Here is a 20,754-nt window from a genome sequence, read left to right as displayed (position 1 = left end):
TTGTGAATCTTTGAATTCAAATTCTGGCACATCTTAAAGTACATACCTGACTTATTTCCTTGTTTTTAATGGAATTTTGTTGATCTGAATTAGAGATACAAACGCTTAAAGGTACATAGAGAAAAATGGAGTTCCAAAAATAGTATGACTGTAATTAAAAAAAAAAAAAGAGAGAGAGAGAGAGAACTTTTTTCTATAGAGGCCCAAATGTAACATTTGGGCAGATGCACGGCTAAGATTGAATTGAACTTTATTTGGAGCTGCCTTCGTGTCTCTAATTCTGAAGTGGTTTCAGGAAGAACACTATGTGCCTTCTTGGGAACTGAGTCAGGTCTCAAAATAAATGACTAATGAAGTAATACAGTACTAAAGATTTCTTTTTATCAGATTTGCACAGCAAGGCTAGTGGAGAAATCTGTTGCTTAATAGCAACCAAGTAGAGTGCAAATTATTTTATTTATTTCATTGTTGTTGTTCCAATACAGATCTGAAACCCTGCAGCTGCATAATTTGGTTTGGAAGACAGAGAGCCAGTGTCAGGTTTAAAAAGGTTATATTTTCTCAAATCCAAATTGCAGTTGGTTACGGAATCAAAGACAGTTTATCTCTGACTTCACTCTGCAGAGAATGTAACTGTAGGGGCTGTATTACAGGCATCTTAAAAAAGCCTGTCACCGGGGGGGGGGAAATCACTTCTTTCCCTCTGTCCTGGTGTATGTCAACATTTTGGTCAGTCAATTTTCTTTAAAAACAAAAAAAATCCGCTTTCTCAATCAAAGGCAGGCAAAAACACATTAAACGGTGAAGGGAAACTTCAGCTGTTGCATCCACCCCCTTCCGTTTTCATTATCTAATCAACACACAGCTGCTTAATTACTTGAGTGCCATTTAATGGACCCTGTGTACCTATAGCTACTCTGCTAACTGACATGGTTGTGGTTTTAAAGGGACCTCTGCTCAAAATCTAGTCAATTTCAAAAAAGTTACAAGTAGCTTGAGGTCCTGCCCCTGACTCCCTCTGTCAGTTTACTTTATTTTATTATTGTGGTTTCGCAGACTTTTTTATTTAAAAAATGTGTTTGTCTCCCATGTTACAGTGTAAAGGACATGCTGGGGGCCATGGTTTGTTGTGGGAAGCAAAATTGTCTATGCACAGGAAAGAGTGAAACTGGCTATACAAAATGCTGCACAGAGCACAAAGAAGAAGAAAACTATAGATATTCCTCTTATTTTCTCAATTATATTAATCTTCAGTGACTTGTACTAGTTGAAAATGTTTGACAGAATTGTGCCCTTTTTTAAGGTTGATGGTGTCCCTTATTTAATAATGCTGCACAGAAGTAGCAAAAAAACCTTTTCTTTAGCCTATGGGAAATAAACTGCAGGAGATCTGCATTCTTAAAATGTTGTTCTTGTAATTCGGTAAAGGCAAGCATTACAATATGTTTGGATGAGCATTTGAATTAGGCTCTGTAATACTCTCTTAGCACATTCTGAACTTAAACCTGGCTTTGAATAGAAGCTGGTTTTCTACATACCAATGTGGTGGTTTGTTTGTTTTTAACATAGTTTTTCTTTTGGGGAGGGGGGGTGCATATGATGTGGCTTTCACTTGGTTTACAAATAAAATGGCTCATAATACAATAAACATGGGGTTTACAGATTCCTTACTTACTGAAATAAATTTTTAAAAAGGCTACCAAATGATATTCCCCCCTTAACAGCTTAGGTTAGGTTCATGGTTTAAAACTATGCCCTCTATTTACTTCTTTTTTTAAGTAAATTATGGTTTAGGATTAAGAATCCCATGAATTTATTTTTATATAGCAGTTGGCTGTTTGCTGTCATAAATTCCTGTCATGTCTATTGGCAGTTTCCCTCCCGTAGAGGAAAATCATTATTACTTCAGACAATTCCAACTGTTATATTGTGTTAGGGTGAAATCTTTTTTTGATTTATATATGTTTTTATGGCTAGACATTTTGTTCCTTTTTTTTCTTTTAACATAAAGTCCTTTCTTTTTTGTTCATACAAACACCCAGCGGAGATTTACAAAGTCCAGTTTCCATTTGGAGCTTGAAAGAGTCTGGCGTGATGATTTCTAGGAAGTGTGAATCAGGACTGATGTCATGTTTGTTTCGTTGAAATCCTAGCATGTGTAATACCTGTCTGTCTTCATAAGGTAGATTATACAGCTGCATCCTGTCCTCAGCTTTGCATAACCTTCTGTACACTGGATGTTAGCAACACCTATTTAGTGCAAATGGCTTGTAGTAAAATTCCACTTGGTAGTAAACACTTGGGTGGTAGCTGAGGGGTGGTTCGAAGAAAAACAACTTTAAGAAGGTTCCACTATATTTTTTAGACGGCCATTTTTTCCATGACAACATATGTGATGCCACATGACTGGCAGTGGCTTTAGACAGTCTGAAAAATCATCAAAGTACAGAGGAAAATTAAAAAAAAAAATGTCTGCAACCACAGAACATGGATGTTGAGAACATTCCAGAAAGTTGCTTCACAGCTGAAAATTGTCTTCTATCGTGCTTGTAATGATTGCCCAAGATTTTTCTAAAACAAGAGCCGGAATTCACTTCTGTACATATGGCTGTTTCAAAATCTGGATAAGAAAAGCATTTCATAGTGGTGACTAAATGTTCTGGATTCTAGGCACACGAGCACAGGCTTGTAATCTATGCCTATTGTGGCCTGCTTCATTTGCCTGGGTGCGTTGATTACCATCATTCTCAGACTGGAGAGTTGAAAATGTTAAATGAAAGCCAATGTTTTGCACTGCTCACACTAATGTGCTGGATTATGTTTGGGGAAACAACAGATTTGCAAGAATAAAAGATGCAGAAACAAGTTCTGCTTTTGATCAACTCCAGAATTCACAATGATTTAGCGGAGTTAAATCTGAGGACTGCAGTCCGCACGGGGTCCTTTTTGGCTAGACCCATTGTGACTGGGTATTACTGTGTGTTCCTGCTTAATGTTCAGTATACGGTAGTCCAGGCGCAACGTGTTGATTCAAGGGTGGAAGGGACAGCCTTAACTCTTGTTTTGTTTAGTTAGGCAGATCCTTATTCTTTCATATTCTGTGAACTTGGTTTATATAGTCACACTTGACGGGTATATTTAGACCTCAGTTTTTTCTTGTTTTTTTTTTAAACTTGTTTGTTGTTGCTCCTACATTACAGATTGTGTGCCGCCAAGTTAAATTTTCAGATAATCTTTGTAATGGTAAATAGCTAAAAACAAGTAAACACCCTCCCCACTCCCCTTTTCTTGAATTCCTAAGCAGCTTTGTGCCCAATTGCAATGGCTGTACAAAGTAAATGTTAACTGTTTTTTGTATTCCCCACAGGAAGCCATTTCCCAAACAGTTTGTTTACCAGCTGATTTGGTGGGCCGTGGAGCAGGAAAAGAGAAGGGTGTGAGAGAGACGTTAATAGAATCTGGAGGTTAAAAACTGAATCAAAACTTTTGGTCTCCTCAGTTTAAAAACAGTAAGTTAGAATGTGGGTTTTTTTTCTGCATGTTTGCATTCTTCTATCTTAATAGAATCATAGAATATCAGGGTTGGAAGGGATCTTAGGAGATCATCTAGTCCAACCCCCTGCTCAAAGCAGGACCAATCCCCAACTAAATCATCCCATCAGGGATTTGTCAAGCCTGACCTTAAAAACCTCTAAGGAAGAAGATTCCACCACTTCCCTAGGTAACCCATTCCAGTGCTTCACCACCGTCCTAGTGAAAAAGTTTTTCCTAATATCCAACCTAAACCTCCCCCACTGCAACTTGAGACCATTGCTCCTTGTTCTGTCATCTGCTACCACTGAGAACAGTCTAGATCCATCCTCTTTGGAACCCCCTTTCAGGTAGTTGAAAGCAGCTATCAAATCCCCCCTCATTCTTCTCTTCTGCAGACTAAATAATCCCAGTTTCCTCAGCCTCTCCTTGTAAGTCATGTGCTCCAGTCCCCTAATAATTTTCGTTGCCCTCCGCTGGACTCTTTCCAATTTTTACACATCCTTCTTGTAGTGTGGGGCCCAAAACTGGACACAGTACTCCAGATGAGGCCTCACCAATGCTGAATAGAAGGGAATGATCACGTCCCTCGATCTGCTGGCAGTGCTCCTACTTATACAGCCCAAAATGCCGTTAGCCTTCTTGGCAACAAGGGCACGCTGCTGACTCATATCCAGCTTCTCATCCACTGTAACCCCTAGGTCCTTTTCTGCAGAACTGCTGCCTAGCCACTCAGTCCCTAATCTGTAGCACTGCATGGGATTCTTCCTTCATAAGTACAGGACTTTGCACTTGTCCTTGTTGAACCTCATCAGATTTCTTTTGGCCCATTCCTCTAATTTGTCTAGGTCCCTCTGTATCCTATCCCTTCCCTCCAGCGTATCTACCGCTCCTCCCAGTTTAGTGTCATCTGCAAACTTGCAGAGGGTGCAATCCATGCCATCGTCCAGATCGTTAATGAAGATATTGAACAAAACCAGCCCCAGGACCAACACTTGGGGCACTCTGCTTGTTAGCGGCTGCCAACTAGACAGTGCTTCAGAACGAAAGGTATCAAATTCTGCAATACTGGCCCATGTTAAATAAAACAAACCTTTACTATTGTCGCTAGATAGAGTAGAGAATGAAACACGCCGCTATATCACATTACATCTAAACTTTTATTCTCCAATTGAGAATATGTTTGACTTTGAACACATTCATGAGTTCCTGTGACTTCAGTGGTCCTTAAATATGCGCTTAAAGTTAAACATGTGCATAAGTGATTACTTAATAGATATGCGCTGCAGGGGATCAGGGCCTATTCAGGAAGGAGATGTCTACATTGATGTAATTTGATTATCCCTTCCTTTGCACCTGTTATGTCTCTCCCCCACCTCCCACATATCAACATTCCATTTAAATTAATGGCATATCAGGATGTGTGGTACATTGAGTAGCTTAACAATTGTGTTCTATCTAGGCGTACAGACCATCTAGAACAGGGGTGGGCAAACTTTTTGGCCCAAGGGCCACATCTGGGTATGGAGAGCCATGAATGCTCATGAAATTGGGAGGTGGGAGGGGGTGAGGGCCCTGGCTGGGGGTGCCGTCTCTGGGGTGGGACCAGAAATGGGGAGGTCAGGGTTCGGGAGGGAGCTCCAGGCTGGGACAGAGGTGTTTGGAGGGTGGAAGGGGGTCAGGGGTGCAGGCTCCAGGTGGCGCTTACCTCAAACAGCTCCTGGAAGCAGCAGTGTATCCCCGCTCCAGCTCCTACATGGAGGCATGGCCAGGTGCCTCTGCTTGCTACCCAATCCGCAGGCGCCGTCTCTGCAGCTCCCATTAGCCATGGTTCCTGGCCACTGGGAGCTGCGGGGATGGTGCATGGGGTGGGGGCAGCATGAAGAACCCCCTAGTTCCCCCTACATGTAGGAGCTGGAGGAGGGACATGCTGCTGCTTCTGGGAGCCGTGCAGAGCCACAGCACATGTGGAGCGGGGCGAGCCCCGGACCCCACTCCACGTCAGGAGCTCAAGGGCCGGATTAAAATATCTGAAGGGCCGGATGTGGCCCCGGGCCATAGTTTATCCACCCCGATCTAGAAGCTGCCAAGTAATTTATCTTTCCACTTGGCTTTAATTTTTAGGACCTTCCAGGAATATTTTTTGACAGTCTGACATTAAACCTAACAATATCTTAGTCTTGTAGTCAAAGTGGTGGGAGAACAGGACCTGGTTAGGATGTGAGTCTGTCAGAATGCCAGTTTCCTTTGTCTCAGATAATTAATTCCCTTCTTTTAGCCAGAATACACATGGTCCCACAAAAAAAAATGTCAGGCTTTGACATCTCAAAGCCAGTTTACTAGACTCTGTGCAAGCGTCTCTTTCTCTCTGCCAGAAGACTTAGTTAAATGCTCAGTGAGTGGCAGATTTTCTGTCATTGCTTGTTTCAAATGAATGGAAAACGTGGATCATAGCAAGCTAGACTGGCTACGTTTGTGTCTTTGAAAGGACTGCTATAAATTGCAAGATAAGCCTGACCAAAGCACACCCTCTTTTATAGCAAAAGGCAGTTTCACTACACAGGGGTTCTCGGGCTCTTTCATAATGTGGGCCACATTTTAATAGAGAATCTTGTGAGCATCTCCCCTCTTGCTTGCTGTAATGCAGACCACCTCCCCTCCTATTCACAGTTGTATAACATCCCTGTGGTGACGACAGTAATTGCTTACATAAAAAAGTAATACTGAGGATGTGCTGAATGTGTTTTTAATAGTCTCTTAATGTGATTGAGCAACTGGAAATAAAGAGAGCCAGCATCTATTGACCAACCAGTTCTCGGCAGACAGGCAGCAACTGCTGCAGTCCTTTGGCCATGGTTTCTGCACTAGACCGTTGATCATTCTTGAGATTAGGCTGGCCATAGCCTGGTGATAGAGGTTGGTATCCGGGACTGATTTAATAAATGATCTCCTTTCAAATTCTTCTGCCCCTGGTTAATTGGTTGTGGTGATGGGAACTGCCTGAACGTTGGCATTATGTAGGCAATAAGGGAGTGCTTATTCTGTTGTGATAGGTGCTTGTTGGAACTGTGGGAGAGCCCAGCAGTAACTTGCGGGCACATGGCAAAATTGTCCAGTAGTTTAGAGCACAGAACTTCGAGTTGGGACTTTGGGTTTCCATTCCTGGCTCTGCCACTGGCTCGTTTTTGTAACGCTTGGCAAGTCACATAAATCTTTCTGTACCTCATCATCCACACCAATAAAATAGGACAATGTGTAACTGCTGGCTTGGGGAGTTCTGAGGCTTTGTGATATTTGTAGAGAATTTTGAGATCCTTGGATGTGAGTGCTGTAGAACGGTTTATAGAAGCTGTGTAGAGAGAGAAAAAGGCTACCCTCTTGTTGGCTGGGGTAAGTACCCCTTTTTTGGGATGCAGTAGGGTTTGGTTGGTAGCTTTTTTGTTGTTGTTTGGATTAATATCCATAGCTACAGATGAGCTCTTAAATACTGAATAAACCTTATGGTGGATGCCCCAAGGAAAAAAAACCCTTCTCAATTAAAACTAAAAAAAAAAAAAAGAGAGAGAGAGAGAGATACAGGAGTGGCTTTGCCCTAACTGATTCTTTGAGTGTATAGTGCACAAAATATTTATAATTTAAAAAAAAATACAGAGTATAAAGATGAATATCACTGGAAAAGAGAGCTCTGAAGGAACACTGTCAATCTAAAATGCAATCCGTTTTTTAAAAAAGTTAGATAATTTCACAGTTATATGTGCCACTAAGTCCCTCTGCTGAGGTTTCTGGCTTTAGGACATTTAAAGATTGTTGTTTTTCTTTTCACCCTGTTGCAGCCTGCGAAATCCACAGATTACAGAGGAAATTAAATAAACACCTGCTTTTTACTTTTCTGTTTGTTTGTTTGTTTGTTTATAACGTGTATTTAACAACACTGTCTCTAGTCAGTTTCCCCTGTTAGCATGAGTTCAAAGTCATGTTTGCCTTTAAAGGTGGACGTATCCTTACCAAATGATTTCTCTACTTCTTAAACTTGAAAACTCCGTTTTCTGTTTATAAATCCCTGAATGACTGATTTCTCCCACTGGTTTCTATTAGCCTCAACCCCAAAGGCAGTGGGAAAGTTTCACCATTGTAACTAGTTTAATAGATCTGTTTTATGTCTAAACACAATTGCTTTCTAGTTCAACGTCATGCATTTCCTTGATTATGCATTGCACAGCAGTGCAGCTACCAAAATAGAATAATGATTTTAAGGAAATTGCCAGGAAATATTTTTAAAACTTCAGGCAATTCCTTTCTCATCAGGGGGTATTGTAAAACATGTGTCCTTGATGGAGAAAATTGCCTTATTGTCAAAGCCTCAGCCAGTTGCGCAATGAGTCCAGACGAGCACGGTGTTTTTGCAGGGCTGTCTGTGCTTACACAAATTCTATCCTCCATCCTTCTGACCTTGTTGCCAACTCACTGTCACTATTGTCTCATTCAGCTTGCAAGATTTGGTATTTTTCTTAAAGCTCCAGCCCCTGTGGTTCTGCACATATGTGAGAATCTCATCTTTCTTTCTTAACAAGGGCAAGTTTTTAGCCCTTTTTTGTTGCAGTGAGAACCACAAAACATGACCTGATGCACCCTAAAGGCTAATAAAGAGCCCCAGACTTATTATGGTAAAAAACCCTTATGATTTATTATTTTTTTTTGGCAGGGCATGATTCATGATTTTTGAACTCTCCTCCCCCTCTACCTTCCCCACCCTGAGTGGTGTGTTCTTTCAGGTAATGTCCATGTCCTGTATCTTTTTCAACGAGGATTGTTTGCAGCAATGGGTTCCAACAGGAAATCCAGCTTACCAGGCGCATTGTGCCCTGTGTGTCTAAGACCTTCTCTGCAATCCCCATCTGAACTGTGTGTTTAAAAGACAAACTTATTTTAGTCTTTCTCTGAGGCCTATAGTCTGTGAGCAGTGGAAAGCAGAGGAACACGGAAGAGCAAAATGAAGGAGGTGGAAGTGGGAAGAGGCATAGGGCAAAAAGAATAATGTGTGGTGAGAAGAGATACCAGATCGAGGGGAAGGAAGGCAATATTGCCAGCCCTCAGTGTTCAAAAATCATGAGTCAGGACCCCTGAAATTGTGCGATTGGCTTAACAAATCATGGGTTTTGAAACCAAAACAAAAAACATGGGGTTCTTTTTATTTGACTTTTGGCTTTTGAACCTTTTTGGGTATGTCTCTGCGCAGCTGGGGGTGTGATTCTCAGCCCAGGTACTCAGACTTGCAGTAGCTTAGCTTGACCTAGGTCGCTGAAAGTACCAGTGTGGCTGTCGTGTCCTGGGCAGCGGCTCAGGCTAGCCATCTGAGTCCAAGCCTGCCCAACCTCCTACGTCCAAGCATTGGTGGCTAGCCCAAACCACTGCTCATTCTGTAGCATCAACACTGCTATTTTAGGACACTAACTCAAGCTAAGCTAATGTGACTCTGTCGACATGTTAGGAATCACACCTCCCAGGTGCAGTGCAGATGTACCCAAGGGCACACTTTAGTCACGTTGTCAAGCTTTTCTCTGCAGCCATGTGGGTTAAACCCTATTCTAAAAAAAAAGCTGAGATTTGTATGTAAGCAGAGGATTCCAGGAACTGGGGCTTAAAGAAAAATACCAAGTGTCTTGAGACTTGTTTTACTGCGAGTGTCAGCAACACAGGGAAAAAGAAGAGACATTGACAGGACAAAAAGGGGGAGCGGTGGGTCTTAAAAGGCAACAGTCATGCAGAGATTTTAGGATGTCAGCTCACTGGCACAAGAACTATACTTCCCTGCATGTCTGTACAGTGCTGAGCATATTTTGGATATAGATCTCAATTTTTTTTTCAAAAAATGAGATGGACCAGGAGGATGGGCAAGAAGAAACAACAAGGAATCTGGGGTGGTGGTGCTGCTTTTAAAAATAGCTTTTGGTTTTGATTTTCCAAAGACACAGAAAATAATCCTCTATGGGAAATGGTTGACATATACTGTGGGCGTAAAGTAATTTGCAGTACAATGCACAAAAAGGTTAGTGTTCTAAATGACTTTCTCCGCTTGTGGGCCCTGAAACAGCTCCTCGGTGATCGGGCTTATTTGGTTGATGGATGAGAGGGAGTTTGCACATCTATGGTTTTCCATGCCCTTGTAAACAGAAATGTCTACCTTTTAGGGAATGAAGGCGTTTTCTATGTTACTTGGCATCTTGATCAGTAAACTTAACTTGCATGCTGATCACCTTGTGTTTGGAAGCTTCGTGGTCACGAGGACGCTGGGCTGGTCCAGGCTGTATGTTTGTCTAAAATGTGTTCCTCTCTAAGATCCTGGAAGGAATGGCTAGTGTATCTCTGACGGGGGCAGTGCTTGTGCCTGTCTATTACAGTTGGTCAGGAGGCCGAGACTGTCATCCATGCCTTTGTCACCTCTCTGCTAAGCTTCTACTATAATGTGCTACTCTTGCAATCTAGGGATGCAGAACACAGCTGTCTGTTAGCTAACCGGAATGGGACACTTGGGGCATACAATTCTGGTGCTCAGGTCTCTGTCCTGGCTTTCTGCTCTGCTTGGGTTCCACTTCAGCACGTCGGTGCGAATCTTTCAAACCCAGAATTATCTGGAGTTCATCTGCCTGAGACTCTTTGACTTTTTGTCCCATCATAGGAGTTGATTATCTAGCTCTTGCTGTGGTTCCCTGGTGTTCAACCTTCCAGGGCCAATGGCAAAACTCATCTGAGGGTGTTCCATGGATTGATACGCTGATTTGTGATGTCACAGTGTTGCCTCAAAACATGGCAGTGATTGATTGACAATGACAGAACATAAGGATGTGAAACCAGGCTAACTTTACACCTCTCTGTGACTCCATGTATTGAGTGATTGTGTGAGGTTATCGCTGATCTCTATTGCTAAAAAGATCCTCAAAGAATTAACAAGACTTTTAGTAGCTGAAAACCCATGCTGTCACACAGGTGTAACTTGTATTTATTAAAAACCAAAAATGGCTGCAAACTTAAATTGGACAGGAACAGACTACCAGTCCTACTGATGATTGAACCTGGTGATATTCTATCAAAAAGAGCTCTCCACCATGCTTGTAGCTGTTTCATCACTTCACGCTGATTCAACAGACATTTTAGGTTGCCGAGTGACACTCCTGGAATCCTCCTATAGAGATGGCAGTGGTGGTGAAGTCATACTGGCTATTCAGAGGAAACCTTGCATGGAGAAATCTGGCTTTCATTGACTGTTAAAAAGTTGTTCCCAGTCACTAACAGTGCAATGGGAGATCAGATTGGTCTAGTCCTGTTTGCGTATACAAGGCAGATTCTGTGTTTTACGAATTTTCTTTTTAACAATTCGTGGCTCTGTCCTCCATAGAAAGGGATGTTCCACTTTGCATATGTAGACCAGTTTTATGCTAATAGATTTTCTTTCCTGCAAAGGTCAAATGGGTCAGTGCTCTTGCACTGGGTGCCTTAGAGGAGCGTAGACCTGTGAAAATACAAATTGCAGTTGAGCGTGGTGTATTGTATGTGTTTTGACAGCATCTGTGCTTATGAAAGTAGACAATGACAACTGACGAGGCCACAAAGAATGAAGAAGTCCAGACAGCAGCTCTTGCTGAACAAGGAGAGGACATCACACCCAATCAAGATCGAGGGGTTCTGAAGGTGAGGTCATTGCCAAAGCTAATGGCACATTTCAATAGCTGCTACACTCCTAATTCAGTGACTCTAGAGCACGTACACATCTGTTAACTGTCTGAATGTTAGTGGCATGGGTTGTCTTACAGCTTCCAGCACAATAAAGCTGAGATTTTTCAAAGTTGTGTAGGGGATTTAGTTGTCCAATTCCCTTTACAAAAATAGGAAGACTTAAATGGCATGGAGATCACAACTGCAGTACAGATATCAGCCTTCACTGTGAATTTCACTGCTAGTGTATGTCTAATCAGATCTTTAGCAGTACATCCATGCAGTATATGTATGTATTACTCATAGGCTTTTCCCTAGATCTAAATTTCTATTACTTGGGTCGTCTAGTCTGCTGCTCAGCCCCTTTTCCTACTGGAGGCAAATCCTGGATTGTTCCGCAGTATATTTTCGAGGGCTTCATCCTATCTGTTGAATATAACGATTTCCCCAGTGATATCTCCTCTGCGCACATTCCCCGCTCCTTTTAGCTGAAGAACTGCCTTCTCCAAACAGTAGCATAAAAGAATTTTGACCAAAAACGAATGGAATGATTTTACCCCTATGGATGTGGCATTCCACTGGCAGCAAGTAAATATTATTTTACTGACTAGATTCCTAAATATGGTACTTAAACACATCCCTGTATAATTGTAAAGCCTCTATAGCTCTCCCTATTGTGGCCTGTACAAATCCCTATATATGTGATGGGAAACAACTAATGCTATTTATTGATTTTTATTTTGAGGGGACAAATTTAATAAAAAGGTTATTTCAGTCATTACCTCTTTAGATTTCTGCCATCATGAGTTGGAAGACAGGGTTGATCTAGAGATCTGGTTCTTGCAGAAGATAGCTTGAATAGCCATGGCCATTGGGAGGCCGAATCAGCATCCCTAGATCGCCATGGAAATAAAAACGTGCTCTGGGTTCAAACGTGGCATAAAAAAAAAATCTTCCCTTGAATATACCTGGGAAAGCTCAGCAATTTTACTTAAACACTGGATCAGAGGTACTACTTAAACTGAAAAACAAGACCGTGCTGTTGTGCTACCAGCTATAGACCTGCTGGCTAGTACGCAACATTCATTGGGCTTGTTCTCTGGGATTGGGACTGTGCAAGGAACTGTGAGGTGGGTGTTTTGTTGCGCTGCTGGAACCAATGAGGCTGGGGTGCGCCAGCTGTGCCTTATTATTCAGCTGTGCCTTATTATGCTTTGTGTTCTGGGAGTTTGGAGTTGTTGGAGAGAGGAGCTTAGCTGCATGGTTGTGTCTAGAACCTAGACATTTGCCTAGAGTAGAAAAGCTGTGGGACTCCGTCAACTGAAGCCGCCTGTTTGTTGAAATGGACTCTTCCCATCTTCATCCTAGTTGTCCTTCTCTCTCCTAGGTTGTGAAGAGGCCTGGTAATGAGGATAAATCCCCTATGATTGGAGACAAGGTTTATGTTCACTATAAAGGAAAGCTGGCCAATGGAAAAAAATTTGATTCCAGCCGTGACAGGAATGAGCCATTTATTTTCAGTCTGGGGAAAGGTAAGGAGTGAAATGGAAATGCAATCTCAGGGATCCAAAGTGCATTTTCTCTGGATAATGTCAGTTTGTTGATACATAATTCTATTGTTAGAGAGAGCTCATGATTAAGCGGAATGAACACAAGACTGGGAATAAGGAAATTTTAGGTTGTAATACTGGTTCTGTTGCTGAGTAGATGTGGCTGTGCGTGATTGTCACTGTGTGTGTCTGTTAAGGGCCCCTGGGGTGTTGAGATCATATTTTATAGGCCCAAATTTCCAAATGTTTCCTGCTTTTGGGTGCCTCTGGAAATCTGACTGTAGGTGTCTAATATCTAGCAGTTTACATTAAGTCAATGGTTGATGCTTGTGCTCAGCACCTCTGAGAATCTGTCTGTGGGTGCTCAAAATCCGATCACAATGGAAATATATATTTCCTTCCCCTCTCATTTTGTGTGCTGCTTTACCCGTTCCTGCTGTCCACATAGTTATAGCCTTTTGCAAAATCATAGAATATCAGGGTTGGAAGGGACCTCAGGAGGTCATCTAGTCCAACCCCCTGCTCAAAAGCAGGACCCATCCCCAATTAAATCATCCCAGCCAGGGCTTTGTCAAGCCTGACCTTAAAAACTTCTAAGGAAGGAGATTCCACCACCTCCCTAGGCAAAATGGATTTTTAAAGTGTGCTTCATGTTGAGTGTGACAGGATTTGAACTGCATACCTGCCTATTTGTATCTTTTGCAGCCAGTGGTAACCTTTATACCCCCCAGCTTGAATAATGACTGAAGAACTCTCTCATGAAGTTTTAGAGTTCCTGTTGTCAGGCAGATGTCACTAGTAACATAAACGTGGGGAGAGTATAGCTATATTGAATTAAAAATATAAAGGCATTATTTCTAATTAGAATGCTTCCTTTTCAAATCTCTTATGAGATGTCAGCAGACCTTCAAGGCAATTTGGTTTTGGCCTTCCTGAGCAACAAAGGGAGTTACGCTTAGACAAATGAAATTCTACCTTCTGTTTGCTATGTGGCAGGTTGAGAACAAAAAGGAATTGTTTTGGAGTACATGGTTTTTTATTATTATTATTATTATTATTATTATTATTTTATTTTAAATTAAGGACCACCATTTACTAACGGCCTCTATTTACTAAGATTGCATTCCCCTTTATGGCCCTTAAGCTTACAGAATGGAAACTTTTGCTCCTGTAATGGCTTACAGCTTCAAAATCCTTCTGTAGAAAGTGGACAGGAGAACATGGAACAGACTCCTGGACTGTGAAGTTTATGTAACTCTCTCTATAGAATTTGGGGTATTAAGCCAGAAGAACAGCTTAGTGCAATAGTCCTTCCCTCCTAGAACTCTGTTGTAGGGCCTTTCATGCAAGCTTGTGGGAAACTCGTGTGGAGCTGCCTTCCACTCCCAGGGGGTGTCAACACACCCTTTGTAGCCACTCTGGCCATATCCCCTTCACAGCCCCACTCTAGCACCTAAATAACACAGAGTGTTATTCAGGCTCTCCGTGTTGGGGTGATGTTCTCCACTAATGTGGAGGGGGCTGCAACAAGTTTCCATGACCGACTTTTCTGACGTACGCTTCAGTGTGTCCCTAGATTATGATGACCGCTGGATCTGATGGATTCCTTGTAGTAGTTGAGTTGTGTAGCTGTTGTGACTCTTATTGTATTGGTTTCATGACCACAAGTAAAGACCGTAAATGCACAGATATAGCAGAGCGTTTGAAAAAAGAAAACGGACTGTGTCTAGAACTTGTTTTTGGCAATTTCATGTTATAAATCATTCCCCCGTATTGAATCATGTCCTTCTCTTAGGCCAGGTAATCAAGGCATGGGACATTGGGGTTGCCACCATGAAGAAAGGGGAGATCTGCCACTTGCTGTGTAAACCAGAATATGCGTATGGCTCGGCTGGCAGCGTCCCGAAAATCCCTTCCAATGCAACCCTCTTTTTCGAGGCAAGTATGTGTAAGAGTGTTGGTAGGGAAACTCCCTCCCTTGGGACATGCTGTTAAAAACCAATTCAACAGAGCAGTTGGCTTCTTGAATTGTTTTCCCCCCACCTTCAGCAACTCATGCCCATACTTTCTCAGAAATATACGTCTAAACTAGAGAAGCAGAGCCCAAACAGGATCTGAAGCTACGAAGCCCAGAAAAGAAGCCTTAACTTGGAAGCATATGGAAAACACCTACACAAATAGGACCCAGACTCTGTTAATTTTCTGTGGGGGGGGGGTGTTTGTACATCTATAAAATAGGGGGAGGGCAGCTCAAAAATGTTTTCACGTCATAAAAATCCATTAATACCAGTGAGCTAAATCAAAATAAGAGTTGGCATGGAGCAGCTGTTGGTCAGCCAAACTGAGCACATTTTGTACGTGTTCACTTGGCAAAACCTCTCAAATAAAAGTGTGCAAAACCCAACAGAAGTAAAGCATCTTTAGTTAATTAAAGCTCAGATTGTCCCAGCTCTGGCTGCAATTAATTGCCTTGGAGAGCCACTGGCCTCAGTGTGCCTGTTTTCATTTTCAGCAGGCTTAATGGCCTCTTTCTTAGTGGTGCTATGTCTGGCCAGCAGAGACCGAGAAGGGCAACAGAAATGATTAGGGGTATGGAACAGCTTCCATGACTGGAACTGTTTTGCTTAGAAAAGGGATGACTAAGAGGGGGAGATGTGATAGAGGCCCATAAAATCATGAATGGTGTCAAGAAAGTGAATAGGGAAGTGTTGTTTACCCCTTTACAGCATGCAAGAGCCAGTGGTTACCCAATTAAATTAATAGGCAGCAGGTTTAAAACAAACATCAGGAAGTATTTCTTCACACAACGCATAGTTAGCCTGTGGAACTCTTTGCCAGGGGATGTTGTGAAGGCCAGTAATATAACTGGATTCAAAAAAATAATTAGATAAGTCATGGAGAATAGGTCCATCAATGACTATTAGCCAAGATGCTCAGGGATGCAATCCCATGCTCTGGGTGTCCCTAAACCTCTAACTGCCAGCAGCTGGGAGTGGATGGCGGGATGGATAACTCAATAATTGCCATGTTCTGTTCATTCCCTCGAATGAACATCTGGCATCGGCCACTGTCAGAAGACAGAATATTGGGATAGATGGACCATTGGTCTGACCCAGTGTGGCCATTCTTACATTCTTATGGTCTGTTACCTAGGGCAGTTTTCACAGAATCGCACATCACTGTTTGAATTACATCCTTACAGGATTAGTATGCTCTAGTTTTATTCTTTCTCTATGCTACTTTTCAGATATTATGCACATTCCAGTTTTTAATAAATCGGACCTGTTCCCTACCTTAGAGCTGGCTTTTTTGGGCTTCTTCCAGTTGTCAGCTGAATTGGTTTTCCACATCTACGATCAACTGTTGCTTAGGCTATCTTTTATTTATTTATTTAGATCGAACTTCTTAATTTCAAAGGGGAGGATTTATTTGAGGATGGAGGAATCATCCGGAGAATCAAACGGAAAGGGGAAGGATACTCCAACCCAAATGAAGGAGCTACCGTAGAAAGTGAGTACCGGCTTGGCTGCCCGAGTAACTAAACTCACCTTAACAGCCAAGTGCAAATGAAGCCTGTGTAATAGCATTTCAGGGGATTTGCAGCACTGTAGCCATCTCTGACGATGAAGCAGGTTGACAGGGTTGTTTCTGAGGAGTGCTGGGAGAGTCATCCATCATCTGTTTGCCAGTCTATATTTTGTACCGTCTCTGTGTGACCAGAGCAGACCCTGCAGCTGTGCCAGAAGGGGGTTCCTAAAGCGAGTGTTCTAGCTCAAAGACTGGAGTGTGCCATTTGTCCAATAGCACACAAGGTATCTATGTAGAGGACACTGGCCATGGTTTGTGTGGTTTTGTGTGAAGACAGGGTGACGTGGGAGGGGGGGAGGAGGAAGTCGAAGAGAGAGGCAGTTAACTCTCAGCCTGAGTGTGTCAGCATTTAATATGTTAACACAATTCTTCCTTCCTCGGCCAATCCAGAGCCACTGACTCATAAGGGTTTAATGGAAAGCAGCTAGGTGCTGATGAAATGACCACTGAGGTATAACTCAGGCTTTTTTCTCTCTGAGTCACCCTGGTCCTCATTTTGTCGACGGCCCCCTCTGGCTTTGATAAACAAACCAATACTAAATTGTGCAACCAGTTCTCCTTAGTTTGATGTGGAAACTTTGAAGAAAATTCGGCATGTACGGTATGAGTTCTGTCTCCTTGGTTGTCTTCCTTTATTCATTAATTTTTTTTTTTTGAAGATTTTCCATTCTCGTGTTGCGGTCTGAAAGCCGCTGTAATGCAGTAGGGGACCATGTGTGGGCTGCTTTGTATATCCAAACTCTGGATTTTCTTGTGTATATGTGATTAAAATCACCGCCTCAATTTAGCTACTACTGTAGCTTTTACTTGAGTCCAATATTTATTAAATGTTACAGGCATGCATGTCTTGGCCTAAACTAGGTAGCTTCCTATTTTCATAGTCCTTTACAATGTTTGGGTTGCATCTATAATACAATTAAGGCTTTTCTTTCCCTCTCCCTGTGGCCAGAATACTACTGCTACCTTTGGATGGCTACTACCTAGTAGGCATAGATTAATGAGAAGGGCCTACTGAAGTCAGTACTGTTCTATGGGTTTAATTGAAGTCCTAATCTGGCCCAGAAGCAGTGATCTGAAATCCCATTCAGATTTCTTATAGCACTCTTTCCATCAATATGATGGAGTAATTATAGCTTCTCTTCTAAAGCAGCTATTTGATGTGGAGTGGAAGGATGAAGGAAGCCAAGTTTACATAGAACAATTGAACCATAGAATTAGAGAGAAATGGAAGCCTTGGCCATTTGAATGGCTAAATTGTACATTTAGGATTAGCTGGTCCCCCTTCTCCCTATGTCAGAGCTTCTGTACGGTATGAGTTTATGAATCTTTTTGGGAGGGGAGAAATTGATCTGAATTGTCACATTCAACTTGTTAAGCCTATTAATTTAAATGTCTAGTCCTTTAGCGGGACTGATTTTAGAGAGAACTCCTTTGGACTCTAATTTCACTCTGCCTATGGAATGTTTTGGGTCATGGTTATGTGTACTGAGAGAAGTTTTGTGTAAAGTTTCAAGCTTGCTTTATTGTACCTAGAGGCCAAGTTAAAAAAAATAAATCAAAGTAGATACCAGTTTAATAGTCCTGACTGCTGCATTCCTTTTTATTGCTTATGTTTTGGTTTCATTTAAACATCAAAACCCATTATGCTTTTGTGTGCTCAGGAAGTTTGTAACGAGACACACAATTATGTTTATTACGCCACAAAGTAACAAATAGAACAAAGCACTGTTCTTATTTAGAGCACAAATAATTTGTTTTTAATCGCTAGGAAGTGGTTTGATTTGTCAGAAAGAGGAAAACATATCAATTTAATCAGCAATTTGGCTCTTCCTTAAGCATAGATTCTAGGGCCAGAAGGGACCATAGTGATGATCTAGTCTGACGTCCTGCATAACACAGACCATAGAACGTCCCGAAATAATCGCTAGAGCAGATCCTTTAGAAAAATATACAATCTTGATTTAAAACATCCTGATATAGCAGTTCTTTAAAGACTCCCCCAGAGTGGTGGTTAGTAGTGGGCCCTTCTCATGGCACATGATTATAAATCCTCCTTTAATTTTTTTTTAACTATTTAAAAAGTACACTTTCTTCTTAGCTTATTGCATTAATTTGGACACAGGCATAGTCAGGATAGTGGAGATTAATGCCCTCTGAGGCAGTTTTGCATAACACATGCAGCCTGTGCAAGGCAGAGGTCAAGAACTGTTTACTAATCCTATTCCCAAAAGTTGCGCTGTGCTAGCAGTTTGGTTCGGAGCAAGTTACCAATGTGGCCTTCAGTTTCATTCTGATCTAACGAGCTGCCCAGGGCCTGGGTTTCCTTAAATGTGCTTTAAGGACGGGGCACATTTCAGACCTGGCAGCCTCTTAACAGTATTTTGGTTGCTACCATGCTGTCTGTCTGTCTCTCCCTCTCCCTCTCCCTCTCTTTCTCTGAGTGTCCCATTCTAGACTCCATATCCGGCACAAGGTGGTAGGATCAGACACAGGTAGTGGGATTAGGATGGCACAAAACCAGAGGAATAGCAATGATCTGTCATAATAATCTATTTTCAACCAGACAGCAGCCACATTTTCACTCTTAAAATATTTCCATTGAGTTCTAGTAAAAACCCAGTGTTAACTCAGAAACTAGTACAAAGGTACCTGCCATCACTGCTATAATTAGACTGGAGGAAAACGTGCTTTTACCAGAACTGACATCTCTGGGTTGGATTTTCAAAGGCAATGTAATTAGCTTGAGTTATAGGGCATAATTCAGAGTCCCACTTCCTAAGACACAGCCTAGAGTAGAATTTTTGCATTCTAGCTTTTGTTACAGCCTTTTTTCTGTTTTAATAGGAGTACAAATTGCAGTCAGCACATCGGGTTCATGTGCCAGCCACATTCAGAACACAGCGTTCTGTGCTCTTCAAAACAAAATCGCTCTAGGCACTGAGAGAACAATAAGTCAGCGCTGCAGCTGAAGTGATGTTCTGCAGCCGGGCTGGGGTTTCTTGCTGTGTTCTCCAAGTGTAACTGTATCCAAACGAGCTGCTTTAGATACCTCTTAAATGCACTTGGAAAAACAGAACAGGAGACTTTCCTGTTGCCGTTATATTTCCATATAATTAAAACAGAATAAAATTACTGTGCTTGAATTCGTAGCAAGTCTGTGAAAGGCCAGCTGGAAGCTTCATGCCATCCTGTATGTTCTATTCTTAAAGCTTGCACCTTAGATCACTGTCTTCGCATGCTGGCAGAGGCTGGCAACAGATTAACTGTGAATGCCATACTGCTAGAACCAGGACTCTTACATCAAACTCACAGAATTATTCTGGTGAAGGCAAGGATTTGGGAAACTGGGAGTGCTTGTTTCAATGAGCCTTCTTTTCCCCCTTAAGGCAGCATGGAATTGGAGTAGCAAGGAGCTCCCTCTCCAGCTCAGTCTCTTGGCTTATTCCCGACAGTGATTCCTGCTGGTTTCAATGATTATAATAACCTGGATAGCCCCATTATTGTGCTTGGTGTTTACAGGCAATAGCAGGCCAGATCTCTGCGCCAAAGCAAAGGAGGAGGGAGGCTTTACGTGGTACTGTAAGGTTATCAGGTTACTTGTTTTCAAAATGTACGCTGAGAATTGCTGTGGGAGTGTGTGAGGTGCACTGTTCTTTGTTAAAGCAGAAAACCAAGGTGACTTGGCGGTAATGGAAGAGTGTAGGTCAGGAGTCACCGAGCTTTCGGCAAGGGCTGGCTGGGATAACAAGGATTCCTTTTCACGAAAAATGGAGGTTTCTAAATCTGTTTATGTTCCCCCACAGACCTTTCGAACCCTTTTGCAAAAAAAGGCGTGGGGGGAGGGAGCAGATTTGGAGCTAGGGCTTGAACCTGGGTTTCCCACATACAAGGAGAGTGCTCTAACCACTGGGCAGTTGGCTATTCTGAGGGGCGGTGTTCCCATCTGACTCTTGTGCTCTCGTTTTTGGACCCGAGAAACCTTCCTAACTAAAGTTTCGTTAGAATTGATACGTTTGTGCAAAGAGTTTCAGTTTCAAGGAATTGGTATTTTCCCACAGAAACATTTCATCAAAAACGTCCTGACCAGCTCTCCTCTCTCCAATGGGTGCCCTTTCATATCATTCATATAGGGGCCCTCGTTCAGCAGTGGGATAAGCCAAAAATCTGTGATTTCCTGTAGCTCTGTCTTGTGGTGTAGGGAACTGTGATGTTTAGTGGATTGCTCCGACCAACGAGGAGTTCTGTCACTGCCTGTCCGGTAACTGTGGGTGCCTTTATGCTGTGCAGCGTTGGTTCAAGGCCCTCACATTGGTAGCCTTCCCACAAGCAAAAGGTCTCACCCTAGCTTCTACCAGCCTAGTTACTCTTTGCAGGG

General features: G+C 42.3%; 1 protein-coding gene across 2 annotated transcripts in view; it reads left to right on the top strand.

Annotated features, from left to right (window-relative positions):
- The window catches only part of FKBP5 (FKBP prolyl isomerase 5), a 53,062-nt gene that overhangs the window by 13,800 nt on the left and 18,508 nt on the right, over positions 1-20,754 (top strand). The window contains exons 2-6 of one of the 2 annotated variants that reach the window (XM_077839390.1): positions 3,368-3,509; positions 11,092-11,217; positions 12,629-12,773; positions 14,587-14,729; positions 16,187-16,301. In XM_077839390.1, the coding sequence (XP_077695516.1) occupies positions 11,116-11,217; positions 12,629-12,773; positions 14,587-14,729; positions 16,187-16,301 (505 nt within the window). In that variant the 5' untranslated portion in view covers positions 3,368-3,509; positions 11,092-11,115. The remainder of the gene's footprint in view (positions 1-3,367; positions 3,510-11,091; positions 11,218-12,628; positions 12,774-14,586; positions 14,730-16,186; positions 16,302-20,754) is intronic. The other variant, XM_077839391.1, reaches the window with a different exon arrangement.

Source organism: Eretmochelys imbricata, chromosome 21, assembly GCF_965152235.1.
Source record: "Eretmochelys imbricata isolate rEreImb1 chromosome 21, rEreImb1.hap1, whole genome shotgun sequence".
Lineage (NCBI taxonomy): Eukaryota > Metazoa > Chordata > Testudines > Cheloniidae > Eretmochelys > Eretmochelys imbricata.
This window is presented reverse-complemented; position numbering and strand designations above follow the sequence as displayed.